Genomic DNA, 15591 nt, shown 5'->3' with positions numbered 1-15591 from the left:
ACAAATTAACCTGATTGCTAAACTGCGCAACGAGAGAAAAAAGTAAAAACGCCAGAATTAAGGTTTTTTTAGATCACCACAACATTGCATTAAAATGCAATAATGGGCGATCAAAAAATCGTACCTGCATCAAAATTGTATTAATTAAAAATGTCAGCACGGCTCACAAAAAGTAAGCCCCCACCCAACCCGAGATCATGAAAAATGGAGACGCGACGGGTATCGGAAAATGGTGCAATTCTTTTATACTTTACCTAATAAAGATGAGTTATTTTTACAGATTTGTTTATCCTATAAAACTCCCATATAATATTCTCACCTTGAATTTATTCTATAAAACTCCCATATAATATTCCATCCTTGAACGCACGCCGCGAGCATCATGTTTTTATACAATTTGCCAATAACATATATAGTTTCTCCGTGTCTGAGTTATTTTTGATAGTCAACAAAATACGATTTTCTTGTAATTCATTTCTCACACTCTAGGTATGATAATTAGTGATGAGCGTGTGTACTCGTTGCTCGGGTTTTCCCGGGCACCCTCGGGTGGTCTCCAAGTATTTATGACTGCTCGGAGATTTAGTTTTCATCCCGACAGCTGAATGATTTACAGCTACTATCCAGCTTGATTACATGTGGGGAATCCCTAGCAAACAGGCAATCCCCACATGTACTCTGGCTACTAACTGTAAATAATTCAGCTGGGGCGATGAAAACTAAATCTCCGAACACTAAGAAGTACTCGAAGATCACCCGAGCATGCTAGGGAAAACCCGAGCAACGAGTAGTACACTCGCTCATCACTAATGATAATGACTAGTGATGAGCGAGTGTACTCATTGCTCGGGTTCTCCTGAGCATGCTCGGGTGACCTCCGAGTATTTATGACTGCTCGGAGATTTAGTTTTCATTGCAGCAGCTGAATGGTTTACAGCTACTAGCCAGGCTGCGTACATGTGGGATTCCCTAGCAACCAGGCAACCCCCACATGTACTCAGCTTGGCTAGTAGCTGTAAACCATTCAGCTGCCGCAATGAAAACTAAATCTCCGAGCAGTCATAAATACTCGGAGGTTACCCGAGTGTGCTTGGGAAAACCCGAGCAACGAGTACACTCGCTCATAATTAATAATGACTTCTCTCTGTGTAGGATTTTTGATGTTTAAAAAGGTTGTCCACTACTTGGACAACCCCTTCTCATTCCTCATGTTTGGTCCTAATAAAATAAAAACACTTATACAAACCTCCCACACCGGCACCATTTCAGCAGTGTGGGTACTTGCATTCTTGGGTCTCTTGAGGTTTTTACATCATGTGAGCCCTGTGCCCAAACAGCGCTGACATCACTGTCCCCACCTTCAGACAAATCGAGCATCATGAGGCAGTCAGGGACCAGTCGCGGCCCTGGCTTCCTGCTGATGTTCAATACATCCGAAGGAAGGAACAGTGAAGTTGCCACTGATTGGGCGCAGAGCTCGTGTGATCTGATAAACTCACATAAGCCCCGGAACAGTGAGTCTCAACACCGCTGAAGTGTAGCTGGCACGCCAGCAGAGTATGAGTGTTTTTATTTTAATGAGGCCAATCATGAGGAATGAGTTCACTGAGAAAAAAAATATATATATATATGTATATAATCATCCCTTGATTAGAAGAATCACTGACAAAAGTATAAAACTAAACTTTATTAATTCCATATGTAAAACTATACCCATAATTCATCCCCTGAAGGTTAGTCAGAAGGTGACCAATAGAAAAAAACATTTACCCCACATCTCAGTATATAAGGTGAGGTGACATATACACACTCACTCTCCAAGCTTTCTGTCTCTATGCGTTTCATCGTCCACCCCAAACACGACTCATCAAGAGACTATTTAATATTGACCTATATTCAAGCGAGACTAGATTAAAAAAAAATTAAAATCATGTAATGTTATCCGAAATAGTCAGAAAGCTAGCCACATATTGGCAGATCACAGACTTCAAACTATATACTTTGTAAGTTTATAAGCCACTCCAGTGTCAGGAATGATAGTATGTGAAAATACAGTATATACCGCTCAGGGAACACAACTTCCAGAGATAATTTCCATATTCATACTAAATAATAGCACAGATCTCCAGACATTATGGTTGCACATATCCCTAGTCTTTATAATGATATTGCACTCATTGCTTGACAGACCGCAGCATGGCCATTAGTTAGAAGCTAGTAATGATCTTTGGAGCAGATAAGTTTCCCTGAGTGGTAGACAGCTGTTACAATACCAAACAAATAAAAAAAACAATAATTATATTGTATTTTCACATACTTTCTATTCCTGACTGACCGCCACTGGAGTGGCTTATAAACTTACGAAGTATATAGTTTGACGTCTGGGATCTGCCTATATATGACTAGTTTTCTGACTGTTTGGGATAACATGATACACGATTTTAGCTGTTTTTCCCCATCTAGTCTGGCTTGAATATAGGTCAATATTTAATAAAGTCTCCCGATGAGTCGTCTTTAGTGAGGACGATGAAACCCATAGAAGTGAGAGGCTTTGAGAGTGAGTGTGTATACCTCACCTCACCCTATATACTGAAATGTGGGGTACATGCTTTTTCCATTAGTCACCTTCTGACTAACATTCAGGGGGTGAATTATGGGTATAGTTTTACATTTGGAATTAATAAAGTTTAGTTTTATCCTTTTGTCAGCAAACATGAGGAATGACATGAGACAACCCCTTTAAGAAGATCCAATTTTGCTTAAAACTATTCCAACATTATGTACATAAAAATGGCTTCTCCTCTATGTGACATCTCTAATGTTTATTAACAGTTGATTTCCAAGTAAAATATTTCCCACATTAAGAAAATCAAAAAGGCTTCTCCTCTGTGTGAATGCTCTCATGTCTAATAAGTTGCTCTTTCCGATTAAAGCATTTCCCACATTCTGAACAGGAAAAAGGCTTCTCCCTTGTGTGAGTTCTCTGGTGACTAACAAGATTTGCATTACAGTTAAAACATTTCCCACATTCTGAACAGGAAAAAGGCTTCTCCCCTGTGTGAGTTCTCTGGTGCCTAACCAAATCTCCTTTCCAGCTAAAACATTTCCCACATTCTGAACATGAAAAAGGCTTCTCCCCTGTGTGAGTTCTCTGGTGCTTAACCAAATCTGATTTGTAGCTAATACATTTCCCACATTCTGAACAGGAAAAAGGCTTCTCCCCTGTGTGAGTTCTCTGGTGCCTAAACAAATGTGATTTCCGGCTAAAACATTTCCCACATTCTGAACAGGAAAAAGGCTTCTCCCCTGTGTGGGTTCTCTGGTGTCTAACAAGAAGCTCTTTCCAGATAAAACATTTCCCACATTCTGAACAGGAAAAAGGCTTCTTCCCTGTGTGAGCTCTCTTGTGGGTATAAAGATATGCTTTTGTGTTAAAACATTTCCCACATTCTGAACAGGAAAAAGGCTTCTCCCCTGTGTGACTGCTCTGATGTCTAACAAGAAGTGCTTTCTGGTTAAAACATTTCCCACATTCTGAACAGGAAAAAGGCTTCTCCCCTGTGTGATTGCTCTGATGTCTAACAAGACGCTCTTTCAGGTTAAAACATTTCCCACATTCTGAACATGAAAAAGGCTTCTGCTCCGTGTGACTGCTCTGATGTCTAGTAAGATGCTCTTTCCGAGTAAAACATTTCCCACATTCTGAACAGGAAAAAGGCTTCTCCTCTGTGTGACTGCTCTGATGTCTAGTAAGATGCTGTTTCTGATTAAAGCATTTCCCACATTCTGAACAGGAAAAAGGCTTCTCCCTTGTGCGAGTTCTCTGGTGACTAACAAGATTTGCATTACAGTTAAAACATTTCCCACATTCTGAACAGGAAAAAGGCTTCTCCCCTGTGTGAATGGTCTGATGTGTAACAAGAACTGCTTTCTGGTTAAAATATTTCTCACATTCTGAACAGGAAAAAGGCTTCTCCCCCGTGTGAGTTCTCTGGTGCCTAACCAAATCTGATTTCCATTTAAAACATTTCCCACATTCTGAACATGAAAAAGGCTTCTCCCCTGTGTGAGTTCTCTGGTGCCTAACCAAATGTGATTTCCGGCTAAAACATTTCCCACATTCTGAACAGGAAAAAGGCTTCTCCCCTGTGTGAGTTCTCTGGTGGTTATCAAGATGCGTTTTCGTGTTAAAATATTTCCCACATTCTGAACATGAAAATGACTTCTTTGCTTTAGGAGCAGTTTGTTTTTTAATGCCTCTTTTGTGACTTTGATTTTCCTTAGTAGTCGGTAATGAATCAGAAGATATGATCTGTTTCAAAGGATCAGCTGACAGATCTTTGCTGTGAAGGGGTGATGATATAACTGGAGTAATAGCATTCACTTCAATTGTATCTTGTAGGATCTCAAGATCATCATATTTAAAAATTGAAGAGGTCAGCTGTCCTTCTGATCTCCTGGTACAGTCATCTGCCAAGATAAAAAACAATTATTTTTTTAATAAAATATCCTTGAGTTTTATATTTTTGAACATTTCTAATTAAACTGTCCATAAAAATGGCAAGCTATGTAAAAAAAACTTTATTTACCAAGACAAAGACAGTTCACAGTTGTGACAAAACACTCCGAGATCGCCTTTGCTGGGGTCAAAGGTCACGTGGTTTGTGCATTAAACTCTGAGGCGGACAGCAGGATTCTGAGCAGACTGACCGTAGGTCAGATTTATTAAAGTGAAAGCAATTATAACAAAAACAAACCATAAAAATAAATCCTTAGCCTGTCCGGCTCTAACTAAACAAATACGATGCTATCTAACAACTGGGGGGGCTTCTCCCACCCAGCTAACATTACACAGTTCATGAGCACAGCTCTTACTCACGTTTGTCCCACACAGACAGGCATTCTGTGTGCCCCAGGCTGACGCCCACAACCCCCAGCTGGTCATCTTTTATTCCTGCAGCTGTTAACCCATCAGTATCCTGGAGATACTGAGCGTTCTAATTCACATAGGACAAATACCTGGGCGAGATATACCTGCCCCCGACTACCAGGCCGACATGACTCTTACATATCCTCCCCCCCTGCTCAGACCACTCCGGTCGAGCAAAGACACTCCTGAAACAGTGCACCAGCGTTCCCCATCTGTACCCCGGGGCGGTGCTCCACCGTGAAAGAATAGGCCTGCAGGGCAAGGAACCACCGGGTTACCCGACTATTATGGTCCTTGTGGAGGTGCATCCATTTGAGAGGGGCATGGTCCCTGACCAGCCTAAACTTCCTACCTGCCAGGTAATACTTGAGGGAGTCGAGAGCCCATTTAATGGCTAGGCACTCTTTTTCAACCACGGCATACCTCTGCTCATGTACATTCAGCTTCCGGCTGAGGTAGAGGACCGGGTGTTCCACTCCATCTCTCACCTGGGAAAGTACAGCTCCGAGACCGGTATCAGAGGCATCAGTTTGCACCACAAACTCGCTGCTGAAATCAGGAGTCACTAGCACGGGCTGAGAGCACAAAGCCCGTTTCAGGCTATGGAAGGCCTCTTCGGCAGCTGAGGACCATTTTACCATGACGGAACCCTTCCCTTTGGTAAGATCCGTCAAGGGGGTAGCAGTAGCTGCAAAAAATATAGTTCTTACCGATAACGGTATTTCTCTGAGCCCATGACGGCACTACGGAGAGAGGGGATCCGCCCACCAAGGACAGGAAACCTACAGATAAAAAGGGCGGTACCACTCTCCCGCATCAGTTGTTTACTAGAGAACGATGGGAGACTATGGAACAGCTTATTAGTTTCAATATTACTTAACTTAATTGAGATACCGCGTGACCTATCATAAAATAAACTATGGCACTATATTAACGTGCACACCCATGAGTGAAGGGAGGGAATGTACGGGTGCCGTCATGGGCTCAGAGAAATACCGTTATCGGTAAGAACTATATTTTTCTCTGTCGCCCATGACGGCACCACGGAGAGATTTCATAGATTTGTACATTCAGGGAGGGACCACCGCTTCCAGAACCCTTTACCGAAAGTAAGGTCCGGAGAGGAGATAAGGTCCAATCTATAGTGCCTATAGAATGTGGAAGGTGATGACCAAGTAGCAGCTCTACATATCTGGTCAATCGAAGCTCTGGCCTTCTCGCCCAAGAAGCTGCCACTGCTCTCGTTGAGTGAGCCTTGACCTCCCCGGAAATAGACATTGCACTTGATGAGTATGATAAGCTGATAGCATCTGTGATCCATCTCGCCAGAGTAGCTTTGGAGGCTTTTTTCCCCTTCCAGGGATCCTGAAAGCACACAAAAAGAGAGGCATCCTCCCTATTCTCTCTGGTGGCTTCTAAGTACTACATGAAGCATCTCCTGACATCTAGTGTATGCAATGATTCCTCCTCCCTATTTTTAGGGTTAAGACAAAAGGAGGGAAGAGATATCTCTTGAGTTCTGTGGAACCGGGATGCCACCTTCGGGAGGTATGCAGGATCTATTTTGAGAGTAACCCTATTCTCTAAAAACCGTGTATGAGGAGGGTTAGAAGATAGTGCCTGTATGTCGCTTATTCTACGAGCAGATGAGAGGGCGACGAGCAGGGATGTTTTGAGGGATAGGAGTTTTAATGGGATATCCTCTAAGGGTTTGAAGGGCGGTTTAGACAGGGTTTTAAGGACCAAAAATAAATCCCATTGAAGGGAACTTTTACTGGAAGTGGCCTCGAACTACCTGCTGCCCTGATAAACCTGGGAACCCACCGATTCATAAAGTGATGTTTTAAGGGACAGATTCCCAGAGAAACCTCTGACCGGGGTTCAAAAGGAGGTTTGGATAGGGATATAAGATCCAAGTTTAAATTCCAAGGAGGAGTAAACCGAGAGGGGATGGGTCTAGACCTGGCCAACGCTTTGATGAACCTGATATCCCCGATACCCAGCCGGGTCGGAATTGTACAGGGCCCTTAAAGCCAAGACTTGAACTTTTAAAGTATTTGTGGCTAGCCCCTGTTCCAATTCCTTGCAGAAACTCTTAGACAGCTGTTATTGGAAACTCCCTCTTATAACTTGGAACCTGAAAGGTGGCTCCTATATGGTCTACTCCACTCCTGGAAACATTCACAATGAATATTATGGCTAATATTCTGAGGAGATGCCCAGAGAAGTCTGGGTGACCAGCCTTTTGACCATTTCCACATATTAGGCCTCAGAGTACCGGCCCCCGACCACCTGCTCTATATTTCCACGAGGAGGGGACTTGGAGAAGCAACATGTGCCTGTTCAGACTGGATTACCCAGTCATGCACCGCGGCGTCTGCTTGCGTCATAAGGGCGTGCTCTCACCCCGCGCGTGCCACTAGCCTCCGGTCCTGGACTGCGGGAAGATCAAACCAATAACAGTTAGTACATGGATAATGGCAGAGCATTAGGATGTACACACATTACTCATCCAGGAGATCACGTCTATTCCGAATCCTTAGGTGTCTAAACCCCAAACAAGGGTTGGATATTATTGCAACTAAGGAATACACAATTCGGCAGGTAATATTTCCTAACATTACCAGAGTTGGCCTCTCATTAGAAACGCTGAAAGGGAAACGTGGATCATCGCTCCTATTTTACAGACATTACACACATATACATATCCTAAAAGGCAAGCTTGTCAGTGTTATCAGCCATGGAGGGAGTAGCCATACTCTATGGCTAGAGAAAAACAGGATTCTTCCCACCAGAGAGGTGCTGATTCGCCACAAGGTGCCAAAGGCAGACATGCCGTCCCTGGTAACCATAGTACAATAGACTTATGGGACGAGAATCTGTCTACTGGATGTTAATCAAGGAAACCAGCCTGATTGTCACATGTGGAATTGGTAAGGATTTTTTCCTTCCACCTCTTGGTATTTTCTGCTCCCAGGACAGTAGTATGTCCCTTTATAGGTTGAGAAAAACTGTTCCATACGGAAGAACTGCTAATTTACTCAGCCAATTCAAGCCAAGCTCAGCTAAGCCCTGTTGTAAAGAATGAATCAACAGAAGTTGGAACTGGGTACAAAACCACTAGGACTCTATAAGCCAGAGTTGGGGCCCAAGACAAAAATGTGAAATGGTAGATCCACGATATACCTTGTGCGTGGCTGCATAACCTAAATCAGAAGGTCTAACCCAGAGCCAAAAAAGAAAATACCAAGCCCGAAGTACTAGGAAGCACAGAGGTACTATGATACTAATGATACCCCCTAAGGCACAGGGGCACTGAAGCAATAAGATGCCCGTAAGCACACATTTTGATGCATGGAGGGGCTATGCATCAATGTGCAATGTGCAATGTGAAGCAAAAAAGCACAATGAAGCACCACGATGCAATATAATGCAATACAATGCATAAAGGCAATATGAAGCACTAAGATGCGACATGATGCAACATGATGCACAGAGGCACTGTGAACTATGATGCACAGAGGCAATATGAAACACTATAATACAACATGAAGCACAGAGGCACTATGATGCAATATGATACACAGAGGCACTCGATATGATGCATAGAGGCACTAAGATGCAACATGATGCAGAGGCACTCAATATGATGCATAAAAGCACAATGATGCAATAAGAAGCAGAAGTACTCAATATGATGCATAAAGGCACTACAATGCAACATGCTGCACAGCGGCACTCAATATGATGCATAAAAGCACAATGATGCAATATGAAGCAGAGGTACTCAATATGATGCATAAAGGCACTATAATGCAACATGCTGCACAGCGGCACTCAATATGATGCATAGAGGCACTGATGCAATATGAAGCACAGATGCACTCAATATGATGCATAAAGGCACTATGATGCAACATGATGCACAGAGGCTCTCAATATGATACGCAGAGGCACAATAATGCAATATGAAGCAGAGGCACTCAGTATGATGCATTGATGCACTATGATACAATATGACACCCAGAGGCACACAGTACGATGCATAGAGGCACCATGATGCAATACAACACGCAGAGGCACTCAATACGATGCCTAGAGGTACTATGATGCAAAATGATACATAGAGGCATGCAATATAATGCATAAAAGCACTATGATGCAATATGATATAGAGACATGCCATATAATGCATAGAGGCACCATGATGCAATATGATGCACAGAGGCACTTAGTATGATGTATAGAGGCACCATCATGCCATATGACGCACAGAGGCACTCAGTAAGATGCATAGAGGCACCATGCCGCAATATGATGCACAGAGGCACGCAATATAAGGCATAGAGGCACCATGATGTAATATGATACGTAGAGGCATGTAATATAATGCATAGAAGCACTATGATGCGACATGATACAGGGACACACGACATAATGCATAGAAGCAATATGATACACAGACAAGCAATATAATGCAAAGAGGCACCATGACATGCAGTGGCACTCGGTAAGATGCATAGAGGCTCTAAGATGCAATATGACACACAGAGGCACTCAATACGATGCATAGAGGAAACATGATGCAATGTGTTGCACTCAATATAATGCATAAAAGTATCATGATGCCGTATGATATGGGGCAGCACGGTGGCTTAGTGGCCAGCCCTGCAGCGCTGGAGTCCCGGGTTCAAATCGCACCCAGGACAACATCTGCAAAGAGCCCGCATGCTCTCTCCGTGTTTGCGTGGGTCTCCTCCGGGCACTCTGGCCTCCTCCCACACCCCAAAGACACACCGATAGGAAATTCAGACTGTGAGCCCCACCGGGGACAGCGATGACAAGGTCCGCAAAGCGCTGCGTAATATGTTAGCGCTATACAAAAATAAAGACTATTATTATTATTATTATATGATGTTCAGCCACACACAATATAAAGCATAGAGCTACAGTCATGCTTGAAAATTGGCACATAGTTACAAGCAAAAGAGCAATCTCTCAGAGATACGGATAAGCCTCCACTCTGAATAGTACATCTCATTTGTCAGACTGACCCCACCTGAAGGAGCTAACTAATGAGTCGCAGCTGAAGGGTAGTCTTCATGGAGGCAAAGTGCTCCATTAACACTATATGTCCTCCCAAGGCATAGAGTAGTTAAGTTGCAAAGAAAAGTGAGACACCTGTTTATCAGACCCCCCTCACAAAAAAAAGTGAAAACCATGCTTCCAAAGGTCACTTTGAAGTCTAATCATAAGGCTCTGCGCAGACAAGACATGCAACTAACTTAAGGCAAATCATGAGATGTAGCCTGGACATATGGCCTTATTATAGCCTAGAGGTCCAAGGTCTGGCTGTGTATATGTGAAAACATACCTCACATATGAAGCTCTAGCACAGCTTTGCACAAAGGCATGAGCTATCAACAGAACATTCCACCATGCACTTACCTGTGCTGGCTCCATACCTGCTAAAAAACAGGGGGAGCTGGTGACGCCGAGAGCCCATCATAAGGGGAAGCGGCGTCCCATCAGGAGTGCTGCATTGCTGTCAATGATTTTCTCTCCCCCATGAGGTCCAGGCCTGGCAACTGAAGTAGGCTGAGCTCAGGTGTTTCCCTGGAGAAGATTCTGGGAGAGGCAGCATGCGGCTTTTTTTTTTTTTTTTTCCCTTGCACACCGGGGGCCCCGGCTTTTGCAGATTGCAGGCTTATACTTCAGGGGGGAAAGCGCCACTCTCCCCGTAACCACAGAGGGACCCCCCTGTATGTTTATCGCTGCTGTGGCATTTTTTTATTTTTTTGTGGCTAGTGCTGCGGTTTGCGCTGCGGCCTGTGCCGCGGCTCATGCTGCGGTTCCTTTACCGACGGATTACTGAAGCAGCCTCTTTTTATGCAGCGGCGATTCCCACCGCTTGATTCAATTATGCGCCTGCGCAGAAGCGCCTCTTCCGGCGCCTGCGGAGTGTGCCATTATCGCTCTTTCCAACGTGCAGTTTCAAGATGGTGCCGCACATGACCCGCTGCCCACCGAAGCTTCCGGTCTTTTTGCAGCCTGCAGCCTGCCCTAACGCGCGGTCCCTGCACGCCGGTCGGCTATGCAGTGTGCAGGCTGACGCTTCCAAAGGGAGAGCCGCGCCGCTCCTCCCGCAACCACAGAGGGACCCCCCTGGATGTTGCCGCTGCTGCATCTTACCTAGGGAGGTGACCGCGAACTCCATGTCACCTCTTCCGCACACCCTAGAGGCCCACTAGCCCCAGGGGTGGCGCTTCGGGTGACCAGACCAGCCGAGGCAGAGGGACCCCAGCTGCCTGAGTCGGACTGATTAGCCCCGGAATCCCACGACGATCTTCCTTCTGGTAAGTTTGTAGGTCTCCCATCAAGGACAGGAAACCAACTGATGCGGGAGAGTGGTACCGCCCTTTTTATCTGTAGGTTTCCTGTCCTTGGTGGGCGGATCCCCTCTCTCCGTGGTGCCGTCATGGGCGACAGAGAAATTGGGTATGAACCGGCAATAATAGCCGGCAATTCCCAGGAAAGCTTGTACTTGTTTTTTGTTTACTGGTTGCGGCCAGCCCTGAATTGCCTGTATTTTATCGATCTGGGGTTTAACAACTCCTCTGCCAATCACGTAGCCCAAGTATCGGGCTTCTTCAAGCCCGATGTGACACTTCTTGGGGTTCGCTGTTAGGCCTGCGTCACGCAGGTCATCAACCACCGCCTTCACCTTCTGGAGGTGAGTTTCCCAGTCCATGCTGTAAATTACGATGTCATCTAGATAGGCAGAAGCGTACTGCCTGTGGGGTCTCAAGACTCGGTCCATCAATCTCTGGAACGTTGCTGGAGCTCCGTGAAGTCCAAACGGCATGTAGACATACTGAAACAGACCTTCCGGTGTAGCAAATGCCGTCTTCTCTCTGGCCGCCTCGGCCAGGGGAATCTGCCAGTACCCCTTTGTTAGATCCAGGGTCGTAATGTATCGGGCTTTACCAAGCCGGTCGATCAACTCATCGACCCGGGGCATAGGGTACGCATCAAATTTAGAAACCGCGTTCAGTTTCCTAAAGTCATTGCAAAACCGTATGGAGCCATCCGGCTTAGGTATCAACACGATTGGACTGGACCAAGCGCTGTGCGACTCCTCAATGACTCCTAAGTCCAACATTGCCCTCACTTCCCGGGAGACGGCTTCACGGCGTGTTTCCGGAATCCGGTAAGGCTTCACATGGACTGCGACACCAGGCTCTGTGACAATCTCATGTTTCACCAGCTTAGTCTGGCCAGGTTTTTCCGAGAAAAACTGCCGGTTCTGTAACAAAAACTGCTTCACCTCAGATTTTTGTCGTTCCAAGAGAGTCTCGGCAATCGGCACCTCCGGTATGGTAGGTGCGCAAACCGGACGGGGCATATCCGCCATTAGGGCAGAGCGGTCTTTCCAGGGTTTTATCAGATTCACATGATAAATCTGTTCTGGCTTTCTCTTACCAGGCTGGTACACTTTATAGTTCACTTCACCAACTCTCTCCACGACCTCAAAGGGGCCCTGCCATTTCGCCAGAAATTTACTATCCACCGTAGGGATTAGGATCAACACCCTATCCCCGGATGCAAAGGTACGGACCTTAGCACCTCTATCATAGCTTTGCCTCTGGGCTCCCTGGGCCTGTAACATATGGTCCCTAACAATGGGCATGACCGCGGCAATACGGTCTTGCATTTGTGTTACATGGTCGATCACCGTTTTAAAGGGAGTGACTTGACCTTCCCAGGTTTCTTTTGCGACGTCCAACAGTCCACGGGGACGATGGGCGTACAATAGCTCGAAAGGCGAGAATCCTGTGGAAGACTGGGGAACTTCCCTAATGGCAAACAGCAAATAGGGTAACAAGTAATCCCAGTTCTTCCCATCTTTGTCTATTGCCTTCCGGAGCATCTGTTTTAAGGTTTTATTGAACCGCTCAACCAACCCATCTGTTTGAGGGTGATAGACAGACGTACGCAATGGGTCTATTTGCAAGAGCCTACAGAGCTCCTTCATTACCCTCGACATAAAAGGAGTCCCCTGGTCGGTGAGTATCTGTTTTGGAATTCCCACCCGACTAAACACTTGTACCAATTCCTTGGCGATCGTTTTGGTAGCTGTGTTACGCAAAGGGATGGCTTCCGGGTAACGAGTGGCATAGTCCACGATGACGAGAATATGTTGGTGCCCTAGTGCGGACCGGGGAAGGGGCCCAACCAAATCCATCCCAATTCTCTCAAATGGGACTCCAATGACAGGGAGAGGTACCAAAGGGCTACGGAACCGAGGTTTAGGCGCGGAGATTTGGCACTCTGGACAGGACTCACAATAGTTACGCACATCACTATGTATGCCGGGCCACACAAAACAATGGGATATCCTTTCTGTGGTTTTCTGCACCCCCAGATGTCCCCCCATTATATGTCCGTGGGCCAGGTCCAGTACCTTCCGTCGATAAGGTTTGGGTACCACTAACTGTTGCACAGTGTCCTCCCCCTTTTTCTCTACCTGGTAGAGCAAATCATTTTCAAGAACCATATACGGGTATGCTAGCCTAGTGTCAGGTTCTACAGGTACCCCATCTATCATTTTTACATTTTTCCTAGCCGAAGCCAGAGTAGGATCTTTCATTTGCTCGCTGTGGAAGTCATCCACCTGGACTTCCAAATCTGGCAGGCAGGGGGCTGGATGGCTGTCTGCCTCCGGCTCTCGCTGAGTTTCCTCAGTTTCCTCAGTTTCCCCCGCCATAACTGAGAAGGGGTACTGAAGGTTAGATTCAATAACCTCCCCAGCAGCATCTTCCTGTGGGGTCTCCTCCAGGAGCTCGGGACCTCCAGATAGCATGGGAGAAGATTCACGGTTACAGCTACCGTGAAGGAGCAACTGATTCTCCCACAACTGCCAGAAATGAGGAAAATCCCTGCCCAAGATTATATCCTGTAACAATGCGGGGACGAGTCCCACTTTGTGTTGCACAGACCCATAGGGAGTGGAGATACATATGACCGCTGTAGGATACGAGCAGGTGTCACCATGCACACACGTAACAGAAAACTTGTCAGACGGACCAGTTGGACGTGCTATCAGACTGGCTTTCACTAGAGTCACCACACTTCCAGAGTCTAGTAATGCCACAACATTTTTCCCATCTACAGACAGTTCACACAGATGTTTCACTGCATCATTTTGACCCGCATTCACACTTACTAGGCGTGTAACCAAAGACATGCGTTTTTTAGAGTCTGTAACGTCGCACTGCATGGGTTCAGTGGTAACAGGACAGTTCGCAGCAACATGGCCCTTCTCATGGCAACGGAAACACCTAACAAGCCCCCTATTGAAACCAGAGTCCGACACCCTTGATCTCGGGGTGCGAGCAGTCCCCGTGTTCCTCCCCCACAGTTTTTGGCAATTTTCCTTCCCCCGCAGTCCCCCTGGAACAGTCTTACCGGTTCCACGAGGAGGAGGTACAGTTCGGGTAGTGGCGGTATCATCAGGAAGTCCTTCCGCCACGGAATAATGCTCCACCAAGTCCACAAGTTGATCCGCTGTCGCGGGATTTCCTTGGCTCACCCACGTTTTCAGCGCTGGTGGTAGTACTCTCAGGTACTTGTCCATGACGACCCGCTGGATTATCTCCGGTGTTGTCAGTACCTTGGGTTGCAGCCATTTCTTTATCAAGTAGATCAGGTCGAACATCTGAGACCGCGCCGGTTTATCTTGCTGATAGGTCCACTGATGTACCCTCTGTGCACGGACAGCCGTTGTCACACCCAGCCGGGCCAGGACCTCAGCTTTCAGCTTCTCAAAGTCCTGAGCGACTTCCGGGTCCAAGTCATGGTAAGCTTTTTGGGCCTCACCGGAGAGAAACGGAGCAATCAGATCGGCCCATCGTTCCTTCGGCCACTTCTCTCTCAACGCTGTCCACCCAAACGTTGTCAGGTACGCCTCGACGTCATCTTCTGCGGTCAGCTTTTGCCAGTACCGACTCACATGGATCCTCCTGGACTCTGCTTCCGGGTTAGCCTCAGGCATGCTCACCAAGCGCTGCGCCACCTGTTGGAGAAGCTGGCGGTCTGCAGTCGTCACGTCCACCAACTCCTTCAGCTGTGCGGCCATCAAGCGGTTAGCTTCCTGCTGTACGGCAGCGGACTGTACTAGGGCTTTCACCACGTCTTCCATACTGTCGCCTGTGCCACGGAGTGCCCGCATTCTCCACCACAATGTGACAAAACACTCCGGGATCGCCTTTGCTGGGGTCAAAGGTCACGTGGTTTGTGCATTAAACTCTGAGGCGGACAGCAGGATTCTGAGCAGACTGACCGTAGGTCAGATTTATTAAAGTGAAAGCAATTATAACAAAAACAAACCATAAAAATAAATCCTTAGCCTGTCCGGCTCTAACTAAACAAATACGATGCTATCTAACAACTGGGGGGGCTTCTCCCACCCAGCTAACATTACACAGTTCATGAGCACAGCTCTTACTCACGTTTGTCCCACACAGACAGGCATTCTGTGTGCCCCAGGCTGACGCCCACAACCCCCAGCTGGTCATCTTTTATTCCTGCAGCTGTTAACCCATCAGTATCCTGGAGATACTGAGCGTTCTAATTCACATAGGACAAATACCTGGGCGAGA

The 15591-nt window shown here is 46.3% G+C and overlaps 1 protein-coding gene across 2 annotated transcripts in view; it reads right to left on the bottom strand.

Moving 5' to 3' along the window:
* Positions 1-2689: 2689 nt before the first annotated feature.
* Positions 2690-15591, bottom strand: part of LOC143766681 (uncharacterized) — a 60999-nt gene continuing 48097 nt past the window's right edge. For both annotated transcript variants that reach the window (XM_077254535.1, XM_077254534.1), the window contains exon 11: positions 2690-4470. In XM_077254535.1, the coding sequence (XP_077110650.1) occupies positions 2870-4470 (1601 nt within the window). In that variant the 3' untranslated portion in view covers positions 2690-2869. The remainder of the gene's footprint in view (positions 4471-15591) is intronic.

The sequence above is a fragment of the Ranitomeya variabilis genome, chromosome 4, assembly GCF_051348905.1.
Source record: "Ranitomeya variabilis isolate aRanVar5 chromosome 4, aRanVar5.hap1, whole genome shotgun sequence".
In the NCBI taxonomy this organism is placed as follows: Eukaryota; Metazoa; Chordata; class Amphibia; order Anura; family Dendrobatidae; genus Ranitomeya; species Ranitomeya variabilis.
This window is presented reverse-complemented; position numbering and strand designations above follow the sequence as displayed.